The sequence below is a fragment of the Rhinolophus sinicus genome, linkage group LG04, assembly GCF_036562045.2.
Source record: "Rhinolophus sinicus isolate RSC01 linkage group LG04, ASM3656204v1, whole genome shotgun sequence".
In the NCBI taxonomy this organism is placed as follows: Eukaryota; Metazoa; Chordata; class Mammalia; order Chiroptera; family Rhinolophidae; genus Rhinolophus; species Rhinolophus sinicus.
In genome coordinates, this window is record NC_133754.1 from 153,540,720 (window position 1) to 153,559,092 (window position 18,373).

An 18,373-nucleotide genomic window follows, 5' to 3' on the forward strand; every position below is an offset into this window, starting at 1 on the left:
CTTGTGTACTTTGTTTCAGAACTTTTCCTTATGCTCTATTATTCATGGGTTAGTTCTAACATGTATGCAATGATGTGTTTTCATAGGACAATTGTGGATTCTGGATTAAAATTTGTGGCTCACAAAGCATTTCTGAAAAACAGCAACTTACAGCACATGTAAGTAAAGGATGATTCTTTTGTTTCCCACGACCCAATTTATTCAGTATTTCCCCCCTCTGTTTATTTTCCTTCCTTTCCAACTCTAAATCTCCTTTTTTAAAACTTGGTATAGCTGTGACAATAACTTAGAAACACTAACTTTGATTTCTGAATAGCTTCAGAGGGGTATTAGAACAGCTTGATTATTCCCTTTCATGAGTTTCTGGGCCATTTCCATCTTGGACAGAGCAATAGGCCAAGAGCAAGGAGCCTGATGTGAAAACTATGTTCTGGTACAGCGTCCTTGATTCTTTTCCTTGGAATAATGATGTTTCCTGAAAGACATCAAACCAATGGAATTGAAAGGAACTGACTTGGCCGTGGCCTTTTTAGGGAGCTAAAAATTACTAATGCTTTCCCTGCTACAATAGAACCGCTTTTGAACTTTCGTGTTCCCAAAACTGTCTGTCATGATTGATAAAAGTGGAGAAAAATAAATCATGGGGCATGCCAAAGGTTCAGACAATTATTAATAATAGCAAATGCTTTCCCTGAAGTCATATTGAGGCTTTGTCAGCTGAAATCAAATGGAAATAGGGACAGTGGGAGCTCGTAGGTTGTTTGCTGCTAAATCCTGGTAGATGATGACACTTAGTCCATAAAGTGTGGCCATCCTGAGAAGTTTCTTCATTAAACAGAGGATCACCCCCTCCTAAGCGTAGATTGGTGTCCCCATGCCCCGAGTTTCCAATGTGACCTTCTTCCGGAGGAATGTTGCCTGCATTTATTGGCCATTTTGTGCTTTGCAAATTCTCCTGCGATAATGCCGTACATATCTCAGAGTCTCCAGTTTACCTATAGGGCTCTTCACTTGCATTATCTCACTTGATTTTTCTAAAAACTGGTAGGGAAGATCTTTTTTATTCCCATTGCATGGACATAAAATCACAGTGAGGAAGTTGTTGGACTTGCTCGGGTCCACAGATTGAAAGTGCCAGAATTAGGACCTCTGGACTCACTCCTGGCCATGCTCTTCCAATAAGAAACAAAATTTGTGCCATCCTTAAAATTTGAGAGTCAGTCCTTCTTGTAACATTTGTCTTCTTTCTTTTTTTGGGGACAACAGTTTCCCAACTGATTTTCATGCCAGTTATAAAAGGAAGCATTTTCTGAGAGCAGATTGCCTGAATTCTTTATGGAAATTTGTTGATATTATGAAAAAGCTTAATTTCGTAAAGCCAGTACGGTGACTTCATATTTTATAGGTGGCATTAATGATGAAATCAATTTAAAAATAAAGTCTGTAGAATTAAGATAAAAAACATTTGGCAAAAATGTGATAAAACTCCAAGGAACTTGATTAACACATTTCATTTAAATGCTTTTTGGCCTCATCTCTGTAGTTGATTTGCCTGCACAAATCTGATGTCTGCGTAGGCCTTGATAGCATAAACAAGAGACAAGTTGGATGGAAGAAAAAGGCAAAATGCTCTCTAATGCAATCACTTAAATGTAATTAATGACCTTAGTGATTAAGTTCTGGTATTTTCATTACAGCTGACTTTAGACCCGAATTACTCAACAACTACTTTTTACTGGCTGTTTTACCATATCACTTAAGCCCTGATGTTCTGATTTTTGTATAGTGGGCTATGGCTAATTGTAGTTTTAGTAATAGATGTATTTATTTCTTTATTATAACTCATATTTTCCTTACTTTTCCTGTTACATGCTATTTCTATGAAAACCAAAGCCACTTTGTATATTTTTTTCAGGGTGATATATGGTAGAATAATTTTAATGACAGTCTTTGTGTTGTAAGAAGTACCATTTGAAAATAAGAAACCAAAGAGATGAGCATATCCTATATAGTTTCTTTAAAAGCCAATAGTCTGGAAGTCCTATCATTGGACAAACTGCAAAAACTCTATTGATATGGGTAGGCCTATTTACATAGTAAGGAAGAATGAAGGCAGGCAAGTATTCAGTTATGAAGAAGTTGTGAAATGTCAGAAAGCTTCATATATTCATGTGATGAAAGAGGCTCCTAATCACCAAAATGTGAAATTAAATTAAATAGTTGACTTTTGAGAATGGCAGAGAGGGAGGAGAGAATGAAGTCAAGCGTTTGCCTTTCCAGACCTTAGTACCAACCTCTGTTTATGACTGAGGACTTGGGGCAATTGCCTTCCTGTCCCCTGATTGACCACATGCAAATTGTGCTCTTACCTGGAATATCAACCCAGTGGGTGACAGTGAGTTGGGAAAGAAATGTGTATCAGAAGTTGTTTCTCTCTATCTCTGGGATGTACTGATTATCTCTGTGAGTTTCCCCAAGAGTATCAAAATGTGCACAAGAGCAGTCTACTTCACTTGAGTTTTAAGGAAATACAGATTGGCTCCTGTCTCTCACTTTCATCACACTTCCCTCTATGCTGTGCATATTTATCATCTCATGATGACTCTCCAGAGCCCTTGTAACTGGTCACTGAGTTTATTTTTTGGTGCTTTAAGTCCTCCCTGACCCCTGAGAACACAGAGACTGTGAGAAAAACCAGGATTTGTGTTTTCCAAGGGCTTTGCTGAGGTGCTAATTAGCTCCTTTGCAAAGTCCTATAATCAAACAGTAAGAGGATTGTTGATTTTTCCCCCCTTCCTCCTCCTTTTTGGCTTTTGGCCCCAATAATAAGTATGGTTCATAAAACTCATCTTGTTCTTTGGAGCATAACCCCGCTCAGGGCTGTGCTGCTGGCAGTTGGACAGAGGCAGCTGCTCCTGGTGTCGGCTCGCTAGCTGACCGGAAAACCTTGACAATAAGTGTCCTCTTTCTTTGCTTCCTCTCTCCTTGTTCTTGGGAGGAAGAACAGGTTCACCCCCTCACCCCAAGGATGGGGATTTCTGATGGACATAAAACCATTTGTGTCTCCAGAACTCTGGAGAAGACAGGCAGATTGACTTTCTAGTATATTGTACTCTAACGAGAGACTCTTAATTCACATTTCAAAAGAAAAGGTGTATGTGGGCACATTTTTAAACTTTCTAGTGGAGTATTTTTTCATGTGGGTGAACACTTTACACTCCGTGTGAAAAGAGAGAAGATGCAAGCATAGAAGGAAGAGGGCACCCTTGTGAAGGTAGGGGTTTGGGTGAGTGGAAATGTCAATATAGAATAAAAGCAGGGAGTGGACATAGGCATTCTTGAATTACGAGGCATTTTCTTTATTCATCAACTAATTAGCCTTAGTTCCTGGGTTTAAACTCCTCTCTGAAGGTGACTGGTGAGATATAGCAGGATGTTTCAGCTAGTGATTCTGTTGGGCTGACACAACAGACGGCTCAGGTAAGGGCCCAGGATTACTGTCCCCTCAGGCCTCCCATTTTTATCTGAGTCACAGCCCAGCAACACTCACTTTCCAGAGCAGGAAATACATACTGAAAGGTTCATTGCAATTTGTTGAAAGCTTGGCTGTTTTTGTAAAAGTTGGTTTGTTTTATATTCATGTTACTTACTAAACACGTGGCTAGAGGCCCAATCGTTGGACATTTTTTAAATAAATACAACTAGTAAATAAATTCACAGAGAGAGTCAGCTGCCAGGATTATGGCTCAGAATTTCCCAACCGAAGGTCTCATGGTACTGATCATTAGAAACTGAAACTCCTGTCCATTGAATAAAACTGCATGTTTGAAACATATGAGTAAAATCCGTATTATTTTTTTCAATCACAAATATGACAGCGTTTCATTGGTTGGTCCAAATCTTAAAATGATACGTCGCTAGAATAAATAGTTCAAGATAAAATCTGACATAGTCTTTTATCTGATTTTTTTGTTGTTCTCTTTATGGAATTATCTGGTTATTTAGAAATCACATATAAACAATCTCAACAGAGTTTATCAGTCAATAGGTATGTTCTTTCCTATAAGGATGTATTAAATCCAGTTACTATTCAGAGTTTTGTATGTCACATGATTTGAAAATATTCATGATGTTCATTAGTTTTAAAACATCTTGTCTCCCTAGTGAGTTTATGGTTTTAAATTAAATTAAATTTAATGTTCCTATTAATTGTTCAAAAGGTCAGAGATCTCTAGGAGGTATGTAACTTGGCTCTGAATCAGCATGTGAAAAAATAAGCTTTTGGGTAAAAAAGGGATTAAAAATAGAAAATATGAAAATTATGCCTCACCCCCAAGCAAGAATTATAGGAGAGGCAAAAAAAACTAAGCTATCACTCCAGATCAAAGAAAGAAATTATTGGGTCTAAGCAAGCATGAACCATGATCAAATAAAGTTATATATATGTTTTTAAAAATCTCTATTTGAATACTTTATTCCTAAAATGTAGATTTTTAGATTCACAATTAATGTTTTTTATTCCTTTCAGCAATTTTACTCGAAATAAGCTGACAAATTTGTCTAGGAAACATTTCCGTCACCTTGACTTGTCTGAGCTGTAAGTAATGATTTTTGTGTGGCGTTTGGAGGGTGGGGTGGATTTCAAGGAAAAGGGGAATTAAGGTTTTTTCTTTTCTTTTCTTTTCTTTTTTTAAATGAGTGATGCTACAGATCTATTTTACTGTCAAAAATTCTTGAAAAATGATTTCTCAAGTTTTGGTGACTTGTTGATTTCTTCCCTTATGAAGATGTGATTCAGTAGTAAAAAATTAGAAATCTCAATAGTAATATATCATTTATGACGAGTTTAAGTGTTGTTTTTACATAAATGATTTCTTTCCTAATAGAAGGAAAAAGAGAAAAAGATGGCGGCTTTGTGTCAAAATGGTGACATATCTCATAGCATCTGTTTGGACCCTGTTATGTCCAGGCCCTCATGGAAAGCAAACCCATTCAAAGAGGAAGTAACAATGAGAAAAACACCCAAGCTTTTCTCTACCAACCACAATGCCTGCTGGTGCTTAGGGAACTTTGGAGAAGAGGTCGTCCTTTTCCCTCCTGACCCATTCTTATAAGATTTTCATCTAGGTCTGCCACTGCATTCACTATTTATCCTTATGCACCAATGTCCTTTGTTATAAAGTGATAGGAAAAATATTGAAATGTGTTGATGACTAATAGCCAGCATTTCAAAATGTTTTCAGTTTTTGTGTTATTACCATGAAGCAAATGTAAACTGCTGACATTCCTATGGGTAAGGTACCCTAAGAACCCAAAAGCAGAGACTCTACTACGTGGCCGAGGTGGGCCCAGAGGGACAAGGCCTTTGCATACCAGGCAAAGCTTTTGCTTAAACTGTGTGTTGCCTGAGTTGTAGGATCTACCCCTATTCATGAGGAAATTGTGCAGATTAGAAGATGCTACAAGTGTAGTGACAAGTTAATAGGTAATAATGAGGGTTACATGGTTAAAGTCTTGGCGATTGGCAATTTTTTTGTAATAAACTGAATTTAGGCAATTGAAACACAAGGTTTCTAACACAGGGATTGGCATGAAAAACTTAATTTAAGGAAGATATATGAAATAGAATAAGATATTCTGTAAAAATTTTAAGCATCACTGTAGAAACTTTTCTTGACATGTTAAAAATGAGAGCTCTGATTCCAAATTCATGTGTCTCAATATTCTCCCTTAAGCCTATTTAATTAATTCATTTAACAAATGTTAATTGTGTGCCTGTTACAAATCAAACTAGCATGGCACTGGGCCATGGAGATATAAGGAGAACTGTTATCTGTATTCTAGGATTCTGCTATCCAGTGGAAGAGGTAGAAGCCTAGACAAATAAGTGTAATAACAATCACTGAAAAAGGAGTTTGCTCAGTGAGCTAGAGGAAAAACACCAGCTGTCTGCCAGCATTGTGTGGTCATACAAACATTTCTATATGTATAATTGAAGATCAGTCACTTCTTTATCCTTCTGCGGATTCAATCATGCCTTCTTTTCAGAAAGATTCTTTCATTTTTCATGTACTCAGAATGCCAGGAAACATCTTGGGGTAGTTGGGGTTTAAACACTGTGGATCTCTTCTGCATTATATGCCATATCCAGTAGCGTCAAATCCTGTTTTGGTGTTGGAGGGATACTTGAAGGCCATCAAGCAGACACGCATTGAATGAGTCTGCCATGACCACATTTTCCCCAAAGAAGCTCCAGGAAAAGTCTCCAGGGATCCCTGAGATTCTTAGAACCTGACCAGAAAACCACAGGAGTAAATGATGTTGCAGAGCTCAGGTCCTGTCCTCACGGAAATCTTAAGTATTGCGGTTAATCCAGGCAGAGCCTATGTAACGATTTTAAATGGCCTCATTTAAAGGCTCATTACCATAAATGGAATTCATCTTAAATAGGCCACTGAGTATTATAAATAAGCATATAAAGATTTTTTTTTCTTGCGGTTTTTATTTTCCTCTTGAATACTTCCTCTTTTACCAATCACAGGCCACAGGAGTCCAGGCAGCACAGCTGAATGGTGGCTTTATCTCAGCAGACCCTCTCACAGTGGGCTAAGAGGCTCAATCTGGAGCTCAGTTATCCTTGCTCTCAGAAACCCTGAGCTTGGTGTGTGGGGTGTGTGTTGTGTGTGTGTGTGTGTGTGTGTGTGTATCTGTGTGTGCATGCCGGAGGTCTAAGAGCTCCCTTCCAGGTTCTCTCTTTCATATTCATGCCAGCACTCTTGCATCAGTCAGACTAAATGGTGGTTGCAGAAAGCTAGGAGTGCCATCTGATTAGTTCCCACACTTTAATCTTAGCATTGTGTTTACAGTCTCATTTTAAATTAAGATGAAATTGCTCTGCTCCCCACTGAAGTTTAGGTTTATTAATTGATAACATTTCTTGCAATCTCTAGCCTGGCCAGAAATAAATATGTTAGTGTTCCTGAAAACTTATTGATGGCATCTTCACTTAAGATCTTCTGAATAACTGTATAATAAGTGCGATAAATTTGTCATGGCACCTTTCCCACCCCTTTTTATGAGACACCCTTTCTGTCCTACATTGCAGCTATTTCTGTCTCTATCCTGTGTCCTTATTATTCTGAAACGCCGTATATCACTTTGCATCCTTTAGTCTCTACAGTGGTGTTTGCACATAGCAGAAACTCAGTAAGTATTAGGGCAATGAACGAATAATAAGTACTGTTATACTATTAAGGTGGGTATGACTGCCAAAGATTTCTGGCTAGAAAAAGTTCATAATTTTGTAAGTGTTTCATGAACACAAGTGTAGTTAAAACTAACAAGAGAAGCCTAACTGGGTTTCATTTTTGTTCCATGTAGGATCTTGGTGGGCAATCCATTTACATGCTCCTGTGATATTATGTGGATCAAGACTCTTCAGGAGACTAAATCCAGTCCAGAAACTCAGGATTTGTACTGCCTAAATGAAAGCAGCAAGAATATCCCCCTGGTGAACCTGCAGATACCCAATTGTGGTAATTTACTTTTAAGTCAATGAGTGTAGTTGCTATTAATTATTCTAATTGCCTTGGTGTGGTGGAGAGTCTGGGAAGATTACCACTACCCGGATTTTATATAGCATGCTGTTGATGTCTCCGGAGAGTCAGGCAACGTTTGTGTGCAGTGTGGAGAAATCAGCTGGGAGCAACTTTGCTAATTTTTTTTTGCAAGTAGAATATTAATTTTGAATGGAGGACTTTGAAGTGCATAGAGAAAAAAAGTACACTCTTTATTCCTTTGTTTCTTTGTTCATTTGTTTGTTCATCCATCCACCTATCCATCCATCCATCCATCCAAAAAGTATCTGCTAAGAGTGTGGTACTTCACTGGTCACATATATACTTGGTTGGCATGTAGGCCATATAGACGGAAGGATCTCAAGGTGATAGTGTCTTGGCAGCACAAGAAAATGAGATTCAATCCAGCACATTCCCTTAAACTTGTCTTGCTACCAGATGTCTGTGTCTCTCGATGGGACACTGCAAATCTGCCCTTATACATGCTTTCCCCCATGTCTGAATTTATAATCTCTTCCTTTACTCTTGTTATCACTCCTCTCCTCAGCATTTACACCTCCAGAATTTAAAAAGGCACCATATAATAAAATCACAGCTCTCTGTGAGGCTCAGTGTGTTTATAAGAAAGGAACATCCAAGTGTGCCTGTTAGGATTTTACTGTTAAGGGCTTCTGTGACACACCTCTAGCATACCCACGTATGCGTATGTGTATTATTCCTCTGTTGAAATTTTAATCAGTTAGTCAACCAGTTAATCATCTCACAATTAGTATATTTGATCTTCTGGCCTAGTGGCTGGTGACTCAACAGAAAGCCACGTAGCACCTGGTTCTTGTCCGAGAGGAACCTGTCTGTATAATTAACCATAAACATTCTGTTCTTTGTTTTCAGTGGACCCAATATTTGGGATCACTTTTTCTTTAAGGAAAATGTAGCTGCTGCTTATTTTAAATGAGGATTTAATAAAAGGAAAGATAATGGTTTGTTTCTTACCCCAAAGGGGCTTAGAAGACAGCAGCTACCCTTGCCACAGATTTTTCTGTCATAACTAGAGATCTTTGGCTTCATAATGGGGGAAATCAGGTTTTGTGCCTTGCCAGCTTCCCTCAGGTTTCTTTGCTAGCCAACACTGAAAAAAACTTAATATATATCTTTTTGTGATTGATAAAAAGGTAACTGTTTGTATAAATTTGCACCACTGAGAGAAATTGCCTTGAGGGATAAGAAATCAATGTTGAGTCACCTGGCCTCTTGGCCAGCTCCCAAATCCCCATGGCTGTTGTGACCACATTGGTTCAGTAACCACTGAGAGGGGAAAAAGAGAAAGCATCTGCCTCCTGCTCTGATTTCACAAACTGCCTCTTAATAGATGTTTGCTTTGCCCTTGCCTGAAACCAATTCTAATTTTTAATTGTGGCCATGTTGTCTTGACAGTATTTCCATAATGCATCCCACCGTACGTGTTGTTGATAGACAATTGTGATTGCCGTAGGGTAGCAGTGCACTGGTCTTAATTTTTCCTGATCAATTCGTCAATTTTCAATAATTTTTTTGTTTCCTACAAAATAGTCAATGAATTGTGTGTATGAGAGGGAGACTTTGAATCCACCGTCAGAGAACAGACACTTGACTGATGCATTAGGATTGAATTGTTACATTCATGGTAACATTCACAAATTCAGTGTGAACGATGCTTTCCAAAAGGCAATATTATAAAAGATGAATGGATAAACTTATTTTTCTACCACTTTCCTATTCTTAGACTGTTTTGTTATTTCTCTGTTAATTTTTATTTTTTTCAAGAGTTTTTATTTATGATTGTACAATAATATTGATACATTTTGTTGTAAAACTTCCTGTATTACACATAAAACTTGTCTTTTACTTCTTTGCAACAATTTCAGGTCAGTAGTCATAGATATATCATATTCTTTTTAATTATTGCATAGTGTTCATGTAAAATAAATCCTGAGTATGTTAAATCTTCCATATTGATGGGTATTTAGCTTATTTCCCATTTTTCATTACTACCAAAACGTTTCCACAACCGTCCTTACATATTCTCTTTGTACATATGTACAGGAGCAAATGTTTTCCTGGAGTACATAATAGGAAGCAGAATTTTTTATTTATTTGGTTTGAACCTCAGAAAATGGTTATACCAATTTGTACTCACCCCAGCAAATTATATCTTTATATTAGCAAGCTTCTTATTTTTTGTCTCTCTAAAAAATTTATGTCATTGCTTTTTAGTTTGCATTTTCCTGATTACTATCAGGTATCTTTTATATTTATTGGACACTGTGTTTATTCTTCAGTGAATTACCTATTTATATCCTTTGTCTAGTTTTCCTTTTTTTCTTTTTCTTCCATTGATAGTATTCTTTGTTTCATTTTTTTCTTCATTTCTTGAAAGTTATAAATTATGTTTCTGTTTTTGTAAATGTATAATACCACACATATTTAAACAATATTTTCTGTAAGTATCTAGATATAACCCTCAATGGGACAAGATACTTTTACTTTACTTCCTCCACCGGTCTCTCACTTTGTTACCATCTGGGATTTTGTTTTTAGATTGTTACTTGATTTTTTTTGAATATTTACTATTTCTTTGTGTATCATTGATTTTTGTATCCTACTACTTCCCCTTGGAGTGGTTTTTCTTTTTTGCTGGAGTATATTCTCTAACATTTTTTTCAGAGAAATTAAAAAATTTTTCATGTTCTTGCCTTGTGGAAAATTAGGCTGTATTTTTTTTTTCTTCTCAATAGTATTGGCTGAGTATAAAACTCTAGACTCAAAATAATTTCTCTTAGAATATTGCAGATATTGTACCATATTTTCCTTGTATTCAGTCTTGCTGATTAGTTGCTCAAGGCCAACCTGCTGCTTATTTCTTAATAGGTAACATGTGCTTTTCTTTTCTTCTAGAAGCTTGTAAGATTTTGTCCTTATCCACATTATTCTTAAATTCTAACACAGTGTAACTAGGTGTGTGTGTGTGTGTGTGTGTGTGTGTGTGTGTGTGTGTGCAGGTGTGTGTGTATGTGTTTAAAATTTATTCTGCTTGATAGGTAGTGTTACCCTCTCAATATGAGTGTTCATGTCGTCACTTTTGGAAGAATTTTCTCATTTATTTAGATGAATATTTACACTTCTGGCTCCTCCCTCAGACCTCTCAATCTTTCTGTAATACCTTCTACCTGCTTGTTCTTTCATGCTGCATTGTAGGAGAATTGGTTTACTCACTACTTTGCCCTTCAGCTATTTCTCTAGCTACTGAATTTTTCTCTTCCAACAATCAATTTTCAGTTTCCACACTCTCTAGTAATTGGTTTTCATGTATGAAATGCCTTTTTCCACATTGGGGGTCACCGTATGTCTAGGGTGTCACAGAACCTAGCATGACTGGTTTTCTCCTGTCCAGTTCTCACACTCATTGCTTCCACTTGGAGGTAACTACAGCTGTTGCTGGATGCTGTGTCCACATAGGAAAGTAGGGGCGGGATGTGGAATGCTTATTCCTCCTGTTGGTAACCATTGCCCTTGTGGCTTGGCCTCCATGGGGTTCTACTCTCTTCTTTAGTTCACCCCTTCAGTCTTGGGTTGGCCTACAGCCTCCCTGTTTCATCTAGCACGTACTATGTGTTCATTTGGGGCTGTGCTGTTTTTCTTTAATCTTATTTCCCTGCTTTCTCTTGGTCAGGGGTTCTTCATAGTTTCTTTTCTATCAATAATATGCTTTATTATTTTCCAACATGGATTAAAAATTTGTTTTATGCAATTTCTAGAGATTTGAGATGAGTGGGTGAGACTTCAATTTAGTTATGTATTAATTTTCTTCACGATGGTTTCCCAACATTGGTTCTTTAAAGAGAAATTAGATTGAACAGTAAATTACACTGGATTTTTGATCTCTGAAATTCCATGTTGAAGAAATCAGGTAATATGCTAATGTCTCCAAGTTAGATCTTGTTTAAAACACGGATTCATGGCAAGTGGCTTTTCTTTTGGGTCTCACCCTTTGGAAGTTTTTAAAACATATCTGTTGTGTTTAGTTAAGCCACAGATATGTTGAATTCATCTCATTTCCACTTTTGGGGGGGATCAAACTTTTTAGCTAACATTGAGAATAACTCATAAGTGTATGGTCTTGTGTGTTTCATCATTGTAAATCAGCGATTTGCCAATAACTATGGCTATTTCATTCAGTTTGCAACTGATAATAATTTCAATAAAAAGGAGCTGTTAGGATTTAATTCTTTACAAGGTGGGTTTTCTTTAAAAACTTCCACTTTATTAAGATGCACAAATTGCCAGTTATAAAAATAGTTGCAGGGATCTAAAGTACAGCATAGGGAATATTGTCAATAATATTGCAGTAACTGTATGGTGTCAAATGGGTACTAGAGTTACAGGGGTGACCACTTTGTAAGGTATATATTAGTAAAAAAGTAATTGCAATTTAAAAGGTTAAAAATAATTGCAAAACCGCAATTACTTTTGTACCAAACTAATAAATGTCTAATCACTATGTTGTACACCTGAAGTTAATATAATATTATATGTCAACTGTAATTAAAAACAAACAAAAAACTTCCCCTTTTAGTATTTCATCAAGTAGGTATCATGTGGTGAACAAGTTGTCTACATTTTACATGCAACCCTGCATCCTCCAGAGTGCCTAATGCATGCCTTGAACATAATAGAGATTTGATTAAAGTTTGCTGAATTTATCAATTAATAAATGCATGAACCATATTATATTAATGATCATATTGGGTCAGATTTTAAATATAATGATGCAGATATTTCAGTATAAGAGAACTTAAACACATATTATTCTAGCCAAATTTTACCATATTTTTTTAGTATTTTGCAGTTCCCTTTGAAATTTTTGTCATCATTGCATTTTGAAAGAATCTCATTTTCTCCTTTTTCCTTCTGCCCTTAGTGATTAAGTGATCATGGCAGGCGGGGCAGGGAAGTATCGCTGCGGCGTTCCCAATAACTGCACAGTCAAAATGCTCCACAATATTTTTCTAACAGTCCCTTCCTGCTGTGAATTATTGTAAATTTATTCATGCTGTGAAACACGTAGTGGTCTGTTTCTCCACAAGGTCCCTTTTTTTCTTTTTAAAGATTTTATTGGGGAAAGGGGAACAGGATTTTCTTGGGGAACAGTGTGTATTTTCCAGGACTTTTTTTTTCCAAGTCAAGTTGTTGTCCTTTCAGTCTTAGTTGTGGAGGGCGCAGCTCAGCTCCAGGGCCAGTTGCCATTGCTAGTTGCAGGGGGCGGAGCCAACCATCCCTTGTGGGAGTTGAACCGGCAACCTTGTGGTTGAGAGCCCACTGGCCCATGTGGGACTCAAACCAGCAGCCTTTGGAGTTAGGAGCATGGAGCTCCAACCACCTGAGCCACCGGGCCGGCCCCACAAGGTCTCTTTTTAACCTTAGAAAAACTTGATTAACTACAAGACAATAAAACATGATCATATAAAATTTCCACCTAAATTGGGAAAAAAAAGGGGTGCTATGAGCATTGGTTCTGAAGACAGAAACCAAAATCACACAAGCGCTAAGGAAGATTATTTATCATTCCATATAAAAAATATCCCTGCAGCTTCTTTTAGTGTTTTTCAATGAAACTATCACATAGTATATTCTAAAACTTTTGTCCCCACTTTCTGTACACTTTGGTTGATCTTCAGTAGTTAGTTTTCAAAAACGTTTTAATCATTTCCTTTGGCTGAATGGGAGTATTAAGGAACAGTGTACTTTATGTTTTAATTTTTTTTACACTATAATTATGAGTCAAATCTCTGGAACAGAGTTTCTTCAGGAAGTGTTAGTAGTGGATGAAACGCTCTGTTCTAAGTAGATGGCAAATATATTTAAGAAAGGCATTATTTCTCTGGATCATTCCAAAACAATCCCTCAACCCATTTTACTAATAATTAACTAGCCAAGCAGTGAACATAAGTGGTAATTCAGTTGATGGTTGAAGGAGTGTTTTACTATGGAAAACATCCTTAATGGTTTTGTGGGTTGAAATCAGTCCTGCCTTTGGTTTCCTTGTTACTCAATACCGACAATTTCAATTTTCCCCATTTCCAACATTTGAACTTTTAGTATAGAGACTCCTTAAGACACATCAACAAAATACTGTTTATCATGAGAAAGGTCAGTTCACAGGTGCCCGGGAGGAGACGCCTGATTCCTTCAGGCAAATTGATTCTAATGATTTATTCTTAAGATTTGTTTTTGGTTTCCACCATAGTTTGTAGTACACATCTGTTTAGCATATTCATACGTACTCTTTTGTTTGTTTCAAACCAGGAAAACAGACTGAAAGCAAGTCTACTTTGTTAGCATTCACAGAAGATTAAAAGGAAATGCTGTCTTAATACTCTATGTGGAAGTTAGTTTGGTGCAAAACATTATTTTCTTAGCATCTTAGCTGGGTTGATTTTTTTTTAAACTATTACAAAATCTAGTTTCCTGCTTTGCTTACTTTGATTAGAGATCAGTTTTGTTTATCTACTAAAATAAGGCGAGCAACATATTGGACCGGTGCTTTTCTTTATCTTTTTAGAATGGCAAATAAAACTGTTTTCCTAACCTGTCAGGCATTTCAAATTTTTGTGTTTGGAAGTTTTGTGGCTGCTGTCACTGTCATAATACGGCTCACACTAGCATAGGAGCACAATTTTCAATTTGAGCTTAGAAGGTCTCTTTGCTAATTTTACTTTTGCAACCAGGTGTAAATAGGTCAGGCTCATTCTGGCTTCATTTCTGGTAGTGAAATATATGTGTTTAGGAGACCAAGAAATTGGAAGATCTTCCAAGAAGATAAAAAGTGAGAGGAGAGAACACAGAGAGAGACAAGATCATAATTTACTTGAATATTTTTATACACACAGAGTGATGACCCAACACGAAATGAATAGCATTCTGGATCACTCAAATGAGATTAAAAAAAAAAAAATACAGAAAAACACAATCGAGACTTACAGGTGGGTGTTGAAAAATAAAATGCAGACTTGACCCATCTCTTTTATTGCAAAGCCTAGAGAACAATCTAAAATGATTAGAGGTTGGTTTTCTTCAATTATTAACAGTGAGAACCTGCATACTTTGAATTAGTGATCAAAGGACCTAACAATCTGGTCAACTCTCCAGAAGCGTGCACTAATATATGGGAGCAGAGCCAATCAATGTATTGGTTGAGGCCATAGACAGACAAATGTAAGGCAGAGCCAGCTCCCACTCATAGCTATTTACTTGTGACACTTGATCAGCTTTAACTTCTTCATCTGGAAATAAGGATATTAATGACGCTTATTTTCTAGAGCTTTTAGGATGACAAATAAGATAATATGGAAAATATTTCAGATGAGGTCTGGCACATATTGAGTACTCAATAAATATTAACTATTAACGTTATTACTATCATCGCTAGGAATATTTAGGTTTAAACATATTGTATATCTGAATTTAAGTATATCTTATATTTTGTTAAATTACTTCAAATAAAAGCAACAAAGCCACAAGATACCACAGAATTGGTATGTACTCAAATAAGCTTGGGGAATATAAGATCAATGATAGTGAAATGGTTCCTTTAGAGCAGGACTTCTCAGAGCTTTTAATGTGGTAATGTACATAGTGAACATCAGAGTTACAGAATTTTCGATAGTTTTTTTTGTTTTTGTCTTGATTTTTTTTCTTTCTTCTCTTCTCTCTCTTTCTTTCTTTCTCTCTCTCTCTCTCTCTCTCTCTCTCTCTCTCTCTCTCTCTCTTTCTTTCTTTTCTTTCTTTCTAATACAGGACATCTGAAAGAATTACATTTTCCAAAGAACACACTATACACTTTGGGGGAAGTTTGGTGGACTGGATGATTGCTTAGGCTACTGTCAGGTTTAAAAATAACAGCTGTAGAAACAGAAACCTAGTGAACAATAGTCCAACACCCGTTATGTACTCAAAGTGTGGTCTGTGGAACAGGGAGTTTGTTAGAAATGTGGACCCAACCCAGACCTACTGGAAAGGAAGCAACATTTTTAACAAGATCTGATGGTGATTCATATGCATATGAAAGTTTGGGAAGCCTTGATCTAAAGAAAATTAGGCTTTTCCCTGGATGGCTGATGATATTCTGCTGAGGTCTACAGGCGGGTCTGTCCTTCCTGAACACATCCAGGACAAGAGACATTGACACAGAGGTGTCTGCTGCCTGGACAGCTAGTCATCTCTTATCCCCAGTGAGGTTTCTCAGAGTGCAAAGGAAGACGTCTCTCAAGTTTAGATCAGGATCCCATTACAGTAGTGTTAGAAGCTCTTGGAAGCATTGCTGAGCTTTGCTTTGTACTCAAGCCGATTTAAAATCTGATTAAGCCAGGAAGTAGTGCCTGGCAAATGGTTTATCCTGCTTTGGCTATTCATGCTTCCCAATTCATTTTTATTGTGCTAATTAAACCTCAAGTGATATTTCAAGTACAGATTGTTTTTTCCATTATTGAGTCTTTGGCCAGCATATTAATGATGTAGAATTAACGTGAGTCAGATGCTTTACATTTGAAAGATCTAGACTTGGCCAATTTTGCACAGATTCCTTTGGAAACTGCTGTGACAGGGTGATACAATTTCTCTATAAATAAAGGAGACTCACTCTTCCCTCATAAATAGACACATAATTATTTTTTTAAGGAACCAAATTCCTAGATCATAGATATATATTGGTATTTATGGTCTGTGCTGAAGCCTCACTGGGTATATGCAGTCTGGAGTGGGAGTATAGTGTAATTGTGAAGACTCTGAGCTGTAAGGTCAAAGCTCAGGACTACAGGTACTTGGACAACTTTGGAAGACGTATTTGACTTTTCCAAAATTCAGTCTTCATGAATTTTAAGATTGGTCGTAAGGATTAAATAAAACAATGATTTAAAGTATTAGATAAGAGTATGCTATTACTGTAATGTACTGTAATTAGACAAGCATTTTTAGAATTGTTAGTCATGTAAGTTTACGCTTGAAGAAAAAAATACATTAGATTTTATAGGTGAAATTAAGATTATGGCATAGAAGTCTCTACTGAGAATTTCTTTATTTTAACAATTTTCTGCTCAAAATGTCTAAACTATGAGATACGTTTATAAAAGGTAGGAAATTCATCCCATCAGTTAATACTTGAGGTACCAAGAGGGGTGTCTCCAAGCTTTATTGGTGGGGTCTGGCTGTGGAGGAGGTCATACCCTAAAAACAGCAGCATGGCAGGCTCTGGCTCTATGGTCCCTCCAGAATTGGCAGATACATCTATACGTACAAAGAAGATGACGGAGGAGTCCACAAAGCACATAAATTGCAAACTGGGATAAGTAGTAACTGACTTAAAGGGGAAACTTGGTTTATATTGCAGAACTGCTACAAGGCTCAGGAAGTGAGAGTACAGGTAATGCCTCCTCAACCAAATACAGAAGATTGGTTGAAAGTGTATTAAGAAGCAGTTAATCCCATTTTTGTTCCATACATCCCAGGTGACTGTACCCCTCTCTCCTCAGCAGGTTTATTTTCTAAAGAGGATAAAACAAATGCCACGAGGAACTCCAGATAGAATTGAAGCTGTGAGAACCATAGGAAAGTGACAAATTTACATATTGTATATTGCTATTTCCAGCCTTCTTCCTCTCCCAAGCAGGACAGTGGAAGAATATTATCTGAATAATTTGACCGGTCCCTTCCCCCAAATGATTCAATAATGCTGACATCAGGGAGTACCCAGTAAGGAAGCCAATGATATTGTCCTACAATGAAACTGATGGTTAATGAATACACGGTGCTTCTAATGTCTAGTTCGTATGGATGTGTAAATGGCCGAGGATCACCAACTGTTTGAGAAAAGCTTATGATATAAAAGAAAAACACAAAAAAAGAGAGAAAAAAGTTACAAGAAACAAAGTTTATATGGAGAGAAGAAAAATTATAATTAATAATCTCGTAGAGATCAGAAGAGATATTGCACCCATGAAAGAAAAAATGGGTGCTATAATAATAGAATACCATCCAGGAAGGAAAGATCAGCCTTGGAAACTAAAACTATGACAGAATAATAAAAACCCCAAAAGTAGGTTTGAAAGGTAAATCTGAGGAAATCTCTCTGCAAATAGAACAATAGACAAAAAATTTGGAAAACAGGAAAGAAAGGATGAAAACATTTGATGGAGTGTCCAGAAGGTATAAATAACATCCACATAATAAGAGATCTAAGTGATGAGAAAACATTGCATCATAGTTGAGTTGACATTAGCTTTTTCTTTTTCTTAGTGGCACATATCACAGTGTTGTATCTTATAATTAATGCTGTCTTAAACCTGATAATATATAATGATTACATAGGATGGCTCAGCTGTTAGAAGTTTACTTTTATAATAAACTTCATCTAGACAACCTAACTTCACAGCATATGCAAAGATATGGACAGAGTATGTTGAGTGTGCTAAGGCTGGCCTTCTGGTGAAAGGGAGCTTAGTTCTCACCTTCCATAGCGAGAGATCAGTAGATCATGTTGAAACAGAAAAATCAAGCGGTAGCAATGTAATGATGATATTTAGTGCTATAGAGATCAATACCCCTGAAAGAAGTTAAAAGAGATGAAATGAGAGCCTCTTAGTAACAGGAAATAGTGTCACATGGGTGAGGTGAGACTACTGTTTTTCACACAGTAGTTTGAATAATTTTTATAACAAGACTTGTAGAAATATAGACTCTTCAAACTATGTGACTATAGATCTTGA

General features: G+C 36.8%; 1 protein-coding gene across 14 annotated transcripts in view; it reads left to right on the forward strand.

The window, feature by feature from the left end:
• Positions 1–18,373, forward strand: part of NTRK2 (neurotrophic receptor tyrosine kinase 2) — a 317,064-nt gene that overhangs the window by 30,578 nt on the left and 268,113 nt on the right. For all 14 annotated transcript variants that reach the window (XM_019750108.2, XM_019750104.2, XM_019750100.2 and 11 more), the window contains 3 exons: positions 87–158; positions 4,529–4,597; positions 7,381–7,535. In XM_019750108.2, coding sequence (XP_019605667.2) covers positions 87–158; positions 4,529–4,597; positions 7,381–7,535 — 296 coding nt within the window. The remainder of the gene's footprint in view (positions 1–86; positions 159–4,528; positions 4,598–7,380; positions 7,536–18,373) is intronic.